The following is a 15,062-nucleotide window of genomic DNA, read 5'->3' as shown; positions in this document are numbered from 1 at the left end:
CGTTTGCGTTTACGTAACTCTGCGCGCGCTATTTTCCTGTCGTGAATGCTACGTCACGCCGATAACGCGCATGTCATTCGTGTCTTGGAAGTACTGAGCGCGCAGCGTTAGCAATAGGACTGGCACGCAAGAGAGATGACGATTATTGCTTGCAGGGATGATAAGCCTCAGAGGGGGGGGGGGGGCAAACTTTTCTTAGACTGTACAGTCGGAGATGTCCCCTGTCTCAAACTTAATGCGAAACCTTTGCATTGCGAAGCCACCTTAAGCGGGTGATGTGAACGTGTATACGTACGTCAGAAAGAAGAGACTGTCGAAGCCGATAGCTCCCAATCCTGCGAACACACTTGTCCAGCCGTCGGCGTACAATACTACGTTGACCATGCGGGCTGAAAACGGAAGGAGGCATTTCGAGAGGAAATTTGGGCAACTGCAATTCTTGCACCCTCTTGTTTCTATACTATACCGTTCTCATACTTTTTAAATGTATCTGTGACACCGGCTCAGCCGCTACTTTGCTTTTACACCCACTCTCTCTCTCTTCTTTAACGACCACACATGCGTTCATTTAGATCATTTTAGCGCCTGTGATGCTTCAATACTCGACCAGCCATTAACAAGCGCGTTTTGTCTTTTATTGGTTTCTACTTTTCCAATCAGGCCGATGAATGCGCTTCGACGCCAAGCACGAGACATCATGAAGGACTCAGCCCTCAGACAAAAAGCCAACAATGATTTTGCAGAAAAAGACAGAAATAGGCCATTTCCGTTTGCATTACAATCGTTGTCAGCTGGAATGTCTGTGTCTCCTAAAGAAATGAATTTCTTTGGAACTGAAGAACTGAAGAAATGAATTTCTTTGCTGAATACATACACACTGCTAGAAATAATCAACCAGAAAAAAAAATATAGCCGTGATATTCGGCGCAGTGGTTCTGTGGCCCTTGTGGTATCCTGCTGTTCAAAAGGTCGTGGATTCATTTCTAATCGTTATTTTTAATCGGTCAGAACGAAAAAAAGGTCTGTGTTAGATTTGGGAGCGCGAACGGTCACATTTGTATACCAGCATCCTCGTCCCTCACAGACTGAAAGCACGCTGCATTCAACACCTTTGTGAAAAGTGTAGAATGCGTTTAGTGCCATAGATTTCTTGTGGTTTATTTAGTTGTACCTGGGCATACTTTTTACCCAAACACATAAAATTAAAATGAATTGGTACTTCATGGAATAAAAGCCAATGGTGGCATGCCCATCGTGGACGTATTGAGCAACTCAGAATAGCTTCTGTCCTTCCAAGTTTATTAGGTAGGTGGCCTAGAATATAAATGTCTTCAGTATACTCATGTAAGGCCACAGTTTCTACTTGAAATGCTGCGGAGAAAACACCTCATATCCAGCTATAGAACTGACTTTAGCGCCAGTTATGCGTTGGCGGGAAAACTTTTCTTTTAGAGCAAAGCTGTTTATGGCTAGGGTTCCGTGTATTTTTCGTGTCCGTCAACAAATCTGCGTGTGCAAAAGCTTATACGTCTCATCCCTTGGATATGCATTTTCAGTACATTAGTTATCAACAGGCACCCTTTTCAACATTAGTAGACGCTCCGGTATATATATATTCCCCTTTTTTACCGGGGTATGAGCCATTCTTTAAGGGGGAAAGACCCATTCATTGTCCTAGGTGACGAACAAATTTCTCGTTCGGTAGGCGTCGAAATGCTTACTTATTTAATTAGAGAGGTGATACGAGAATGTGTGTGCGTTTCTATTTGTCACGATGACCACCGATCAGCACAATATATGTGCTCGTAGCTTCGTTCAAAATTCTGTGTCACCTCTGTGTCATGTGCTAAACAGCCTCGCTGGTCATCCATCTTCACAGAGTGGAACGGCTAATGATTTTTTCTTCGAGCTAAGGTGAGCGTGAAACAATGTATGAGGAGGTGGCCCGATGATGACGCAATAACGAGCATGACTTGACGATGACGACGCGGTCGCCGTCGACATAATGGAAAGCACAGACGAACGGAGGCAAACCGAATTTCGCACTTTTAACTGCTGTCTCAGTTAAACATTAGTAGAATATCACTTAAAGGCAAGCTTTGAGAGCCACCCAATGCAGCAGTAACGGGCCCGGCAACTACCGCACGACGATATAGTTACAAATTAATTGTAAACACACGACGACAAAATGTAAGAACGAGACACCGCAAAGAATGCAACTTCATCGTTGCGTGTTTTCGATGGAGTTACAATAATGCAGTGGCAACAACAACACAAAAAAATCCTATTCTCCAACCTTGTGAACGACGTGCCGACGTTAACGGCAACAGCAGCGCGACGGCGGCGGTACAACGGCTCACACGTGGTGGAGCCGGGATCGGATCCCCGCTAGGGATAGATAGTTTTTTTTTTTTTTTTTTTTTTTAATCTAAACTCCTTATTCTGAGAAAATATTGCGATAAACATGACGGTACTAGCTACAGACACCGGAGACGTAAATGAAGAGCCCTTATCGGTGATGTACTTTAAAACTCCATAATTGATCTTAATCCGCTATATAAACCCATTACATTAAGTATTCTGAGTTGCTCAGGATGAGGATGAACAACATGTGGTTGGATTCATCTACAACCGTCAACGCGGGGCTCAAACATTTGTTCAGGGCACGGTTAATGTCTCGTCGGTATTGTCCATTGTGGTTGATATAGTGCGCGGGGCAACAGGCCACCCGTACAAATTGATCCTGAATTGAGGAGGTTTAAAACTATATAAAGACAGTATCGTGCAAGGAATTCTTTGATTTTCCCCTTTTTTTTCTGTTTGTCTACTTGTTCTCGCTTCTGAATAGACGATTTATGGCAAGGCTGTGCCGCACCGCATGAGCCAACACAAGGTTTCTCTTGATTTCGTTCGGAACCTGCTTCTAGTGCGTTCAGAAGAAAGTTTGCGCATTCTTAGGATGATCAAATTTAAGTTTGTCTGTGTTTACATTGCTTTAAGAAAATGTTTACTTTCGTGTTCCGCGACGTCTGGCAAAAATACTCCGCTGTTCAGGTGCAATATATTCGGCAAATGGCTAAGCGCGACGGAATGAGTGCTCAGCATTTCGCATTTATCTGCACTCCACATGGTTGACTCGGTGGGAGACTTCCCGTTCGTTTGTAGGCAACCCAAGGGTTGGAGGGTGGGCGCGCTACGTGCGTGGTCTTTTACATATCACGAAGCAAGCACGCTTCACCTCGTTGCGCGTGTGCCGCAGGGCAGGCATTGTAACTCTTCATTCGTTCCTGACTGTGGGTAAGCAAGAGTTGTGCGTTTCATATGAGCCCTATATAGAAATGGCGAAATCGCAAACTTGCCTCCCTCCTGGCAAAAAAAACAATTGCGAATGTATACAGCCCTCGCTGAGGTCCAAAAACAACCATACTTGAACTCTTGTCTCGTATTTCAACATGGCCTTGCTGTATCCGCTGTTCTTTTATTTGTCGAATTGACAGGATCGCTTGCCTATTCTGTACTTAGCTCTTTGGCTTTAACGCTTTCCGCGGCAGTTGCTCGCGACCCTTCTGAGCGTCGAAATGATAAGGCTCCTTATTATTCCAAAGTGATCGCGAGCGCTTTCAGGACGATGCGGTTTGAACAAAAACAAAATGCTACGCGATGGACGATGCTCAATAAGTCTATAGCGCGAATACGAGTGTCGTATCTCTTTTAGCATGCGGAAAACCTCCGCACGCTGGCACGATTCCCGCTTGGAGTACGGCAGATTTTTATGACCGCCAACCGAGCCAAGAAGCGAGACAAGTCAACAAGCAAAAGGCCGCACGTAATTGGCACTTCGCGTAGCGCGCTAAAATGTAGTGACGACTAATTTCGCTAGGCGGAGCAGTTCACCCGCCTCGAGTTCGCCCATTTGCACAATTTTTTTGCAGGCGAATGTGTATGCCTTATTTGTCATTTTCATCCGTTCATTACGCGTACCTCGCTAGTACGCCAAGTCAGTGTGCCGGTGCGCGCGTGTGTGTGCGCGTCCGTGCTTGCTCGTCCATGTTCGCGTGTGCCTAGGTGCGCCGCGTATACCGCGACAACCTCCACAGCCCCCCGGTGTTGCTTGGGGACGCAAAACCCGTGGGTCGTCAATCATGGTCTGACCAGTGCCATTCCCAGTCGGGTCAACGTTCTTCTCGCACTCGACAACAAACACCTTGGACTCACGTACACCACACGTGCGAGTTTGAGACGTAGCAGTGCCCAACGACTATCCAGATGAGACTGACGGCCTTCATGCCATGCAGGAATCCCAGGCTGCAGTCACCAGAGATTTTGTCTCCCGTTGTTCTGAATATGCTCCGAGTATTAGCCACCATGGAAAAGGACGCCAGAGCAGTGACTAAAATGTCTGCAAAAGAAAGAAAAAGACGGACGCCATCTTGTGAACACATTATTTTGTTAGTGATTATTATTATTATTATTATTATTATTATTATTATTATTATTATTATTATTATTATTATTATTATTATTATTATTATTATTATTATGGAATCGCGCCTAGGAAACGTTATCGTATGGGTAGTACCTAGTATTCCTTTTCGCGTAATCATACAAGAAATATCAAGCATTACCCGGGCTCAAATATAGAAAATATAAAAGATGCTTATATTATAAATTAAAACTGAGGTGTGAGTAGAACTCAGTACACGTTCACGCATAATTCACATTCAAAGAAGCACATTGTACAGCATATCAGCTACAGTTTTATACTGTTAGTCGGGATGTTACAAATGCTATCGTTTAAAGAATTAAAAACAATTAAATTAATATTGTGGGGTATTGCGCGCCAAAACGATCTGATTTTAAGGCACGCCGTAGTGGGGGACTAGGGAAATTTGCATTACCTGGGGTTCTTTAACGTTCTCCCATAAACCTAAGTACACGGGTGTTTTCAGGCTTCGCTCCCATCGAAATGCGGCCGCCATGGCCGGGATTCAATCCCGCGACCTCGTGCTTAGCAGCCCAACACCATAGCCACTAAGCAACCACGGCGGGTTTAAAAACAATTGCAAATTAAAACGCCTTTCTGAACACGTCATGCGTAGTTCCAGTACACATAGTGCAAACATACCAGATACCTTTTTTTCTTCTTACACTCTAAAAAAAGTTTACACCCTTTGGGGTGTATATATGTCACACAACGATAACGATAATCGCCATCTGCCTTGCTTGCGTTTCCTTTCTTGAAAACGCCGCGCCCACTACTTTCCTGTCGGCAATTCTATATCATGGTGATAATGCGCATGCCGTTCGTTACTGGGAAGTACCGGGCTCGCAGCGTTAAAGAAAAGAAATGCGGACAAGATAGATGACGTTTATCGTTGTGTGGCAAGATACGACTCAAAGGCTGTAAACTTTTCTTAGAGTGTAGACTTATACCACATCTTTTAGAATCGCTTCTGTAAGATAGCACAATTCTAGGCATTGAGGTGGATTACTCGGACACAGGAAGAGAGTGGTGTGGATCAGAGAGCAAACGTGTATAGCCGATATGCTTATTGACATTCAGAGAAAAAAATGGAGCTGGATAGGCCATGTAATGCGTAGCATGGATAACCGGTGGACCATTAGAGTTACAGAATGGGTGCGGAGAGAAGGGAAGCGCAGTCGAGGATGGCAGCAGACTAGGTGGCGTGATGAAATTAAGAAATTCGCAGGCGCTAGCTGGAATCGGTTGGCGCAGGACAGGGGTAACTGGCAATCGGAGGAAGAGGCCTTCGTCCTTCAGTGGACATAAGATAGGACGACGATGATGATGATGATGATGATGATGATGATGATGATGATGATGATGATTTGAAGAGGCGGATATTGCATGGCGAATCGAAATGCGTAATCGACTATTCAGGAAAATTTCACGAATTTAATTTTTGACCAATTATTTTACGGGGTATCTTGAATTTCATGAATTCTAGCCAGTGAGTTTGCAAGGTGTACCTACGTGGAACGTATCCACGGGATTACATCTGTTTCAAAACATTTTGTGTCCATAGTGTGCGACGAAATACATTCGCCTTCCAGTTGCTTTTGTGCCGGAATGCATAAAACGGCGTTTTGATTTAAAAAACAAAAAAAAAACGTCCGAGGACACCTAAGTACTTCTGAATCGTGAATGCCAAAGCATTAGCCGCTAGGCGCTCCTTGGAGTTACGAACTCCTCGCGGGCAAGCGAGTTCGTTCAGGCTCTTGGCGCATGTTCAATTGGCCTTACCGGAGACGTTAGCTAGAACGCAGGCGAGAGCTTGCGCGGACAAGGAACGCGCGGTTAACACGGGCTTGCGAGAGCGAGGGTGGCCTGTCGTCGCGGCCATGGCCTCTCCCCTCACGCAACACCTGGTGCACTGATGCGGCAGCAGGCGTCCCCTCTCGCCCGCTCTGCTCCGCCGAGGCGCGCTCGCGACTTGGCGTCACAGCCAATGGGAGTTGGGATGCCGTTTCGCTGCTACAGGCTACAGACGTCGGCTTTTTCGCTCAACGGGCAGTTTGACGCTCTCGCGTCAATGGCGTGTGCGGAAATTACAGCGCACTTTTTCCCACGTATTTGACGGCGATATATCGCAATGGGTGGCAACCACGGAACTCGTTCAAGTGGATATGGCTTGCAAACCGGCTACAATTCTTAAGTTGCAATATGTGCCGCAATGCAGTTAGTTAGCACATAATTAGGGAAAATTTGTGAATTAATCAATTATGTATTTCGACTTATTGTGCAAGTAATGTCGGCCTTTTCGCGGAATCCAGTTCAAGGATTATAATTCTGGCATTTGGCACAGGTAGTCTTTTTTATAACTTTCTAGAACCATCGCTTCCTCCCACTTCGTACGCCCCCCTCCCTCCAAAAAAACGCATTGAAAAACACCTTTTATACTGAGCACAACTCTGGTAAGCGCATCTATAAACACCAAACGTCGACCTCATTCGTGGCGAAAGTGACATAACTGCACATTTGGCAGATTGAGTATAAAGTACAAGCTGCTTCGAGAACGAACCTACAAGCGACATGGGCCTCGCTACCATCGCGTTATATTATTCGTACGAACACAAGACTTCCTTAGAACGCAAGCACATACAAATAAAGCTGCCTAATTAAAGAGACGTGCCATCAATTCCATGTGACAACGTTCGAGGCTTATGGACTGCGTGCATTCATTTAAGGTTGCTTTCTTTCCTTCTTTCTTTATTTCTTTGTTCGCAAGAACCGATTGTCATTATCCGACTACCTTCGCTGTCATTTCCTATCATGATCAGTTACGGCGTTTTTACGAAACATTCTTTCGTTAGGAGCCACTTTGCGAAGCCGACCACGCACCCTGCGGTCGCTGAGAATAAGTTCGGAGCATTTATTGCTTGGCAGAGAGAATTTTCTTTTTGTACAGATCTCTGAAGTTTTACGTGCCGAAAACCACGATCTGATTAGGAGACGTGTCATAGTCAACGTCAACCCACAACCGCTGCTCCTGTCCGCTGTTACTGTCAGCTCTAACGTTCTGCGTGCCTCGCCCTAACCTGCTTAGTCCTAGCATTTTCCACGTGAATTCCTCTTGCACCTCTAACGCTATAACGCGTCTTGTAACACAACAAAATAACTTGCGTGATGATCTCGACATATTAAGTTCTACTATTTGCCCATCATCTGACTTCTGTCTCTGAATAATTCAATTTTTTGTTGCACTTTGTACTACTGTGGTTTAAGGTATTCTGTTTTGTTTTTACGTTTTGCGTTCTTTATGTAACACAAGTGCACCAATATTGAGGCGTAAAGCTGTTCTTGGGCACTTCTTAAAAAAAAGAAATAAAGAAAGAATGGGAGACTCGGTGTTAATTTTGACGGCATGCTGTTCTTTAACCTGCACCTAATTGTAAGTGCGCGTGCGCTCTTGCATTTCGCCTTCATCAAAATCGTACCGCAGCGGCCGGGATGCGTATTTAGAATTGCTCGTAGGTACAACGGGGCGTGCCACTTTTGACGGAGCTCGACGTTTCTGCGCAGGCGCGAGTAAGAGCGGGCGCGAGAGAGAAGATCTGGGGGCTTTTGCTCCTTGAATATATGACAGCCTAGGCACTACGGAGGAGGTTTCTTAGAGCGCGTTGTAATCGTTTGTCCCCTAGACATGCCGGCATTGCGGAGTTCGGTCGAGTTGGTTTATACGCTCCGCCGCTGGCTGCCCGCGCGGTGAGGCAGTGGGCGCGGACGCCGCTTGGTGATCGCTGTGTCTGAAGGGACAATGTTCTGACTTGTGTTCGCGGGTCGCTTTTTTCGTCGTGACGATAGATCGGATTTTTTACAAGCACTGCTCCAGGAGGGCACATGTAACCGGCAAACGGAGGCCTCAGGAGAGCACCTGAGGTTATATTAAAGCAGGCGGCGCAGGATCTCCGGGGCACCCAAGCGGTAGCGGGGGGATCAAAGCTGGAAGCTGGGCGGCCCGTGGGTTGGGGCCGCAGAGGCCGAAGCGTGCCTGGGGGTGTTCGCATAAAACATTGGCTGTCCGCGATAGCGGACAGCCGATCTTATACTCCCCTGGCATGCGCAGGCCTCTGCGAGCCCCAACCCACGGACCAGTCCGGCTTCTAGCTTTGATATCCCCGTTGCCGCTTTGGTGTCCTGGAGGCGCCGCCAATAATGCGAAATAATGACACGTTGTTTTCATTAGTAAAAACATGATCGATTAAATATGATTGCGTCGAGCGCCAACTTGCGATGCTATGTTCAGCGCAACCGCGCCCCGCGACTTCTGCCGGCACGCCTAGGGACAAGCGCATACACCACGCGCCAAGAAACTCCTCCGTAGTACCTAGGCAGAGTCGTATTTTCAAGCAGCAAAACTCCCCACATTTCCTCTCTCGCACCCGCTCTCATTCGCGCATGCGCGCAGACGTCCGTCGTCTCCGCAAGTTCCACGCCCCGTTGTACCTACGAGCAGTTGGAAATACGCGGCCGGGATCGAGCCTGCGGCACTGGGCCACGGCGGGGGGTAGCAGCAACGACGGCAATCCGATGGAGGCGGAACCCGGAAATGCCTGTCCGCATGGCCTTGAGTGCGGGAACGCAATATTGCCGGAAGATATGCGGAGCCCTTCACTATCCCCCGTCTCAGAAGCTCGAGTGCTTCTCGCTCCAGCAATATATATGTTACACAATTTTTAATTGATCTTGGTACACAATTGCGCGTTATTTGGTAGATGCGGATTCGGTCCCCACCGGCGACACGTTATCTTTTCGTCCATTTTAATTTTCCTTCACCTTATGGTTCAAAGATTTCAACTTGACATAATTTTTCTCGTGCTTAGAGCAGAAACTTGGGACAAAATGGACAGAAGGCGATCCACGTCCGAGCGATACTTTTTTGTGGAATGCAGCACTTGTGCGTGTATCGACTCATGTCCGTTCTGGCTCAAGTTTTTGCACGATGGATGCGAAAATATGTCGTACCAAAAAGGCCGGAACGCAGCCCTTGCAAGGTTCATGACAATAAACTTCCCCTGTGCTTTCTCTGCCTTAAGTGTCTCTTAGTTCGTGTTGTTGTGCCTACCAAAAAATGGAGCCCCTCGGATTCTCTTATGCTTCTCGCTGATTGCATAGCGAGGGCCTCGAATTTATCCGTCTTGATGCAATAAGGTATAGAGTACTAGAGCTCATTTGCCTGTTGCCTGTTCCTATACAAGCTCACGAACTACGTGTCGCCTGTGGTTTAAAGGAGCTTCCATGTCCGCCGCCTTGGCCATGAGCGTACACCGCCAAAGCTGATGTACACAAACACCCAAGAAACTGGCCGGAGGAATGGCACCGGTTGCGTAATGCTGAGCGTGTGGTTCCGTCGCAAACTAAGGCCGCTTATCTTTTTGTCCACATTAATTTCCCTTTACGTTACTATGCGTAACTTTTCATTAAACATATTAAACTTCCCCTACGCTTTCTTTGGCTTCGTTGTATGTTACTTCGCATGGTTTTGAGTAACAAGAGATTGAGCTTCTCGGGTGCCTTTACTGTTCTCGCTAATAGATGATGTTCAGATATCCGCCCGAGCGACGGCTGCCACTGAGTAACAGATGCCGATCTCGAAGGCTATGCTTTTGCTGACTACATTGTAAGAGCGGGAAATACATCATGGGTGCCATATTTTTGACGCCACCTATCGTATGAGCTATTTGTAGGAAAAATGAACTCACTGCGGGGCGTATTTCATTAACTCAGGACCGGTCACTTGGAGCCACAGGCGTTTTGTGAAAATATTGTCACCCAGAGAGGAATGTCGTGGATAATACAATAATCGATGATGGGCATACTTAGTGACAATGGTCGAAGCAAGGGGAGCGTCAACCCGCAGTGAACATTTCGACAATGAGAATTTTCCCCGTAATCACAAATGCCGTTTTTATTGTCCTCGTTCAGGAAACAATGGCGGAATTCACTAAACTGCGCCGTTCGTACGCAATTTCTTAGTCAAAAGGTTCTTACGTTGCAGGAGATGAGGGTGCAACCGAAGTGGCACCGCATTTAAGTTACGCCGTCGTATGAGAGCGAGGAGCAAGCACTGCTCAGATTAAACTACATGGAATGAAAGAAACGCTGTCCACTGATGGCACGATCACACATCATGCATATGTAGTCGAGGCTATATTCTTACGACAAATCACTGCGCATCCCTATTCGAAAGCGTTCTTTTCCGGACGTCTGCTACAGCGCCGACAAATGCAACGGCGCTCGCCCATTCACCGCACCAGCGTCGAAATAATCGCTGTGGAAGTGTTACGCAGTTTTCTCGTATTTCTGCGAGAGCCAGGACTGATGGACACGTGGTGACATATCTGCCGCAGGAAGAGACGCTCACTCGGAGCAATTGCCGGCCAGCTCTGCCAAGTTAACCCGCCTGCTACATCCCCGCCGCCACCACCACCACCGCCGTATTACAAATCAACTGAATGTCGTATATTCAAGGAGCAAAAGCCCCCAGATTTTCTCTCTCGCGCCCGCTCTTACTCGCGCTGGCGCACCAACGGTTGGCGATCCCTCAAATGAACGTCTCATCTATACAAGCGCTTGCGTATCTCCTTTCCTTTTCTCCCGCTCTCCCGTGGTGGCGGTCCTGTCGAGACGTAACGCGTGTCTAGTTTCATCCGGCTCCTCGGTGCGGCGGTTTTGTCTTCCACGCAAATGTATATAAATATCACGGTAAATGAGCTCGTAGCTTTGTTCAAAATTCTGTGTCACCTCTGTGTAGTGTGCTAAATAAACAGCTTCACTGGTCATCCACCTTCACAGAGTGGAATGGATCGTTAATTAATTTTAATACGGGCCCTGGTCTACACCGCAGCAATTTTAACAACAAACACATTTACTAACCCGTGTCCCGTACATCGAACACGTTGACCACGGACTTACTCTGTTTCCTGTTTTTCTGAAACGTTCTTGTACTGCGGACATCTACGGCTGTGCCAATCGCAATCATAGCCGTTAGAAAAGCTATAAATGCGCTGCAAAGAGAAAAACGAGAAAGAACCCATCAGATTTCACGTCTTCGCGATGCTTCACCATTTGGCGACGCCCATCTCAAGCACTTACACGATGACAAGTTGCGTTCTTGTCCAGCCAGGAGAAATTTCTGTAACGCAATCCGATATGGTGACATGTATTCCGGGAGGAAGCACTGAAAAATACAGAAAAACAATGAGTTCATCTGTGGCGTTGATCTGAGGTCGCATAAGGTAAGCATTATTTTCATTTCCCTCGCCCTACATCATTGGCCGGCAGGACGCCACGCCCCCATTATCGCCAGTATCGGCCACCCGTTGCGATGGGTAACAAGAACTACGATGAAAAAGAATCCTGGCATAATCCGGGCCTTGAACATGCGGCTAAATTCTTCAGTTTCGCAAGCGCAACAAAAATAAAGGATATAGAAATTGTACTAAGTGTTAAAGTTTTCTTTTGTTTTTTTCACACGCTAGAGAAGAGATGGCGCAAGAATGTAGCTCCGGTCACTCGTTGTCTCATAAAGAGTGTTTTATACATATGGGCGCTATGCACTCTGATGCCCTCGCGTGTAACATATTACATAAATCGTATTGTTTAGAACGTTCACATATGACACACACACATATAACTACTGTAACGTAATTGTGCCTTCAAATGTATGCAGCGGCCAAAATACACTAAAAGGAGGTCGATTCGAGGCAACAGATCTCAGCTGTAAAATCTCGTTTTGAAGGTGACCGTCTGTTGTTCCTCTATGAACTGATTGTTTTTCTACTTCTTTTTTGCAAGGAAAAATATTTCTTGCTAACTCTAACTCACCTGCTCTCATAAGTGCCTCCATTTCTCGTTCATTGCAGGCGTTCATCACGCAAATTCCGATGCGCGCGAATGGGATTCGCCGCTCCTTAGCATGCGCTCTGAATCTTCCGATCTGTAAGAACACGAAATTTTTTTTTTTTTGATGCGAAGGAGTTAAATGGCCCATTGAACAAAAAAGCCGGTGTCTGACGTCTGTATCAGAGAAATGGCAGGTCCATTCCCATTGGCTCCGACACCACGTCACGAGCGCGCCTTGACGGAGCACAGCGGGCGAAAAGGGACACCTGTTGCTGAATTAGCGCGCCAGGTGTTGCGTGAGGGGAAAGGCCATAGGTAAACAGCGAACTTGTGGTTCTCGATGAAAGAGAGTTTCGTTGATGTTGGTCATGCCAGCTAGCCCCAGTCGAAAACTTTGGTCAACACACTTAGAAATAATTAGGAGCAAACGCACGGCATTGCCCATGCGGCAATATTAGTCTGACTTGTGTATCATATCCGATTTTTTTTGTGTGTGTTCGCTACCATTTTCTTTGTGAAAGAGAAAATTGTCATCCACCCGAATGTAGCACGAAGCTACGAAGGAAACGTCTACGGGTTTCTCGGTGAAAATTGTAATACCGGACCAAGACGAATTTTCTTCCACTGCGTACTTTTATTTCTGAGAAACCCGCATCACTTTCCTTTTTAGCTTTGTGCTACATTCGGGTTGATAGCGAATGGCCCTTTCATTACCCTTTCTCGGCCTTGCGGGATTCCGCAGAACTGACCCTTTCTGACACCTTCTTCAGGAAGCGTAGCAACAGAAGGTGAACCTGGAAAAGCCCTAATGGTGAAACAAGAAATGAAATTGATTTCATACTTTCTGCCGAACCCACCATAGTGCAGGGTGTAGAAGAGTTAGGTAGGGTAAAGTGCAGTGATCGTAGGTTAGTGAGGGCTACGATTCACCTCAGTTTGAAGAGATAAAGAGTAAAATTGGTCAAGAAAAAACAGGCCAACCTAGATGCAGTAACGGTAAAAGCAGACAAACTCAGGTTGGTACTTGCAAACAAATATCAACAAGGACAAAATACGGGATATTCGAAATTATAACGTCAGAAAGACTGAGGAAGCCGTAAAAAATGGACGCAGCATGAAATCAGTGACAAGTAAACTTGGCATAGGACAAACCAAGATGTATGCACTGAAAGATGGGCAAGGTAATATCATCAGTAATCTCGAAGCTATAGTAAATGCAGCTGAAGACCTGTACAGTACCCAGAGGAGCCACGATTCGAACCAGTAATGAACAGGTCGCAGAGACTCCTTCTATAGCTAGCGATGAGGCTAGAACGGCCTTGCAAGACATGAAACGCACAAAAGCGGCAGGAGAAGATAGAATAACAGTCGATTTAATCCATGGTGCAGGAGACATATTGCTTAAAAAACTGGCGACTCTCTGTACGAAGGGTCTATCGACTTCAAAAGTCTCAGAAAACTGGAAGAATGCCAACGTTATACTAATCCACAAAAAGGGAGACGTTAAAGAATTGAAATATTATAGGCCTGTTAGGGCACTCCCAGTATTATATAAAATATCCACTAAGGTAATTTTCAATGGAATAAGGGCAACACTGGACTTTAGACAACGAGGGGAACGGGCTGACTTCAGGAAGGGATACTCTCAAATGGTTATCATACATGCCATTAATCAGGTAATCATGAAATCCGCAGAATGCAATCAGCCTCTATATATGGCTTTCATAGATTACGAAAAGGCATTTCATTCAGTAGAGATACCAGCAGTCATAGTTGCATTACGTAATCAAGGAGTACAGGTCGCTTACGTAAATATTTTGCAAAATATCTACAGAAATTCCACAGCTGCCTTAATTCTACACAAGTAGGAAGGTACCTATAAAGAAAAGTGCCAGACAAGGACACACGATCTCTCCAATGCTATTCACTGCGTGCTTGGAAAAAGTATTCACGCTATTAAACTGTGAAGGCTTACGAGTAAGCATCAACGGTGAATCTCTCAGCAACCTTCGGTTTGCAGATGAAATTGTCCTGTTAAACCACTCTGTAGACGAGTTATAACAAATCATTGAGTACTTTAACAGATAGAGTGTAAGAGTGGGGTTGAAGATTAATATGCAGAAGACAAAGATAATCACGAATAGCCGAGCTGGGGAACAAGAGTTCAGGATCACCAGCCAGCCTCTAGAGTCTGTGAATGAGTACGTTTACCTAAATGAATTACTCACAGGAAACGCTGATCATTAGAAGGAAATTCACAGAAGAATAAAAATGGGTTGGAGTGCATATGGCAGACATTGTCAGCTCCTGAATGGAAGCTTACCATTATCATTGAAAAGGAAGGTGTACAAACTGTGTATTTTACCGGTGCTGACATATGGGGCAGCAACTTCGAGACTGACCAAGAAGCTGGAGAATAAGTTAAGGATGGCGCAAAGAGCGATGGAACGAAGAATGCTAGGCATAACGTTAAGAGACAGAAAGAGAGCGATTTGGATCAGATAGCAAACAGGTATAGCCGATATTCTAATTGACATTAAGAGAAAGAAGTGGAGCTGGGCAGGTCATGTAATGCGGAGGTTAGAAAACCGGTGGACCATTAGGGCAACAGAATGGGTGCCAAGAGATGGGAAGCGCATTTTAGGACGGCTGAAGAATAGATGGGGTGATGAAATTAGGAAATTCGCGGGCACTA

The 15,062-nt window shown here is 46.0% G+C and overlaps 1 protein-coding gene across 1 annotated transcript in view; it reads right to left on the bottom strand.

The window, feature by feature from the left end:
* The window catches only part of LOC126547025 (nose resistant to fluoxetine protein 6-like), a 41,471-nt gene extending 28,178 nt beyond the window's left edge, over positions 1-13,293 (bottom strand). Inside the window, exons 1-5 of the mRNA XM_050194844.3 lie at positions 12,350-13,293; positions 11,618-11,702; positions 11,438-11,529; positions 4,220-4,399; positions 296-389 (exon numbers count right to left, since the gene is read on the bottom strand). Coding sequence (XP_050050801.3) covers positions 296-389; positions 4,220-4,399; positions 11,438-11,529; positions 11,618-11,702; positions 12,350-12,515 — 617 coding nt within the window. The 5' untranslated portion in view covers positions 12,516-13,293. The remainder of the gene's footprint in view (positions 1-295; positions 390-4,219; positions 4,400-11,437; positions 11,530-11,617; positions 11,703-12,349) is intronic.
* Between the last annotated feature and the right edge of the window lie 1,769 nt (positions 13,294-15,062).

This window comes from Dermacentor andersoni, chromosome 1, assembly GCF_023375885.2.
Source record: "Dermacentor andersoni chromosome 1, qqDerAnde1_hic_scaffold, whole genome shotgun sequence".
NCBI lineage: Eukaryota > Metazoa > Arthropoda > Arachnida > Ixodida > Ixodidae > Dermacentor > Dermacentor andersoni.
The sequence above is the reverse complement of the archived record's forward strand: the minus strand, read 5'-3'. Positions and strand labels throughout refer to the sequence as shown.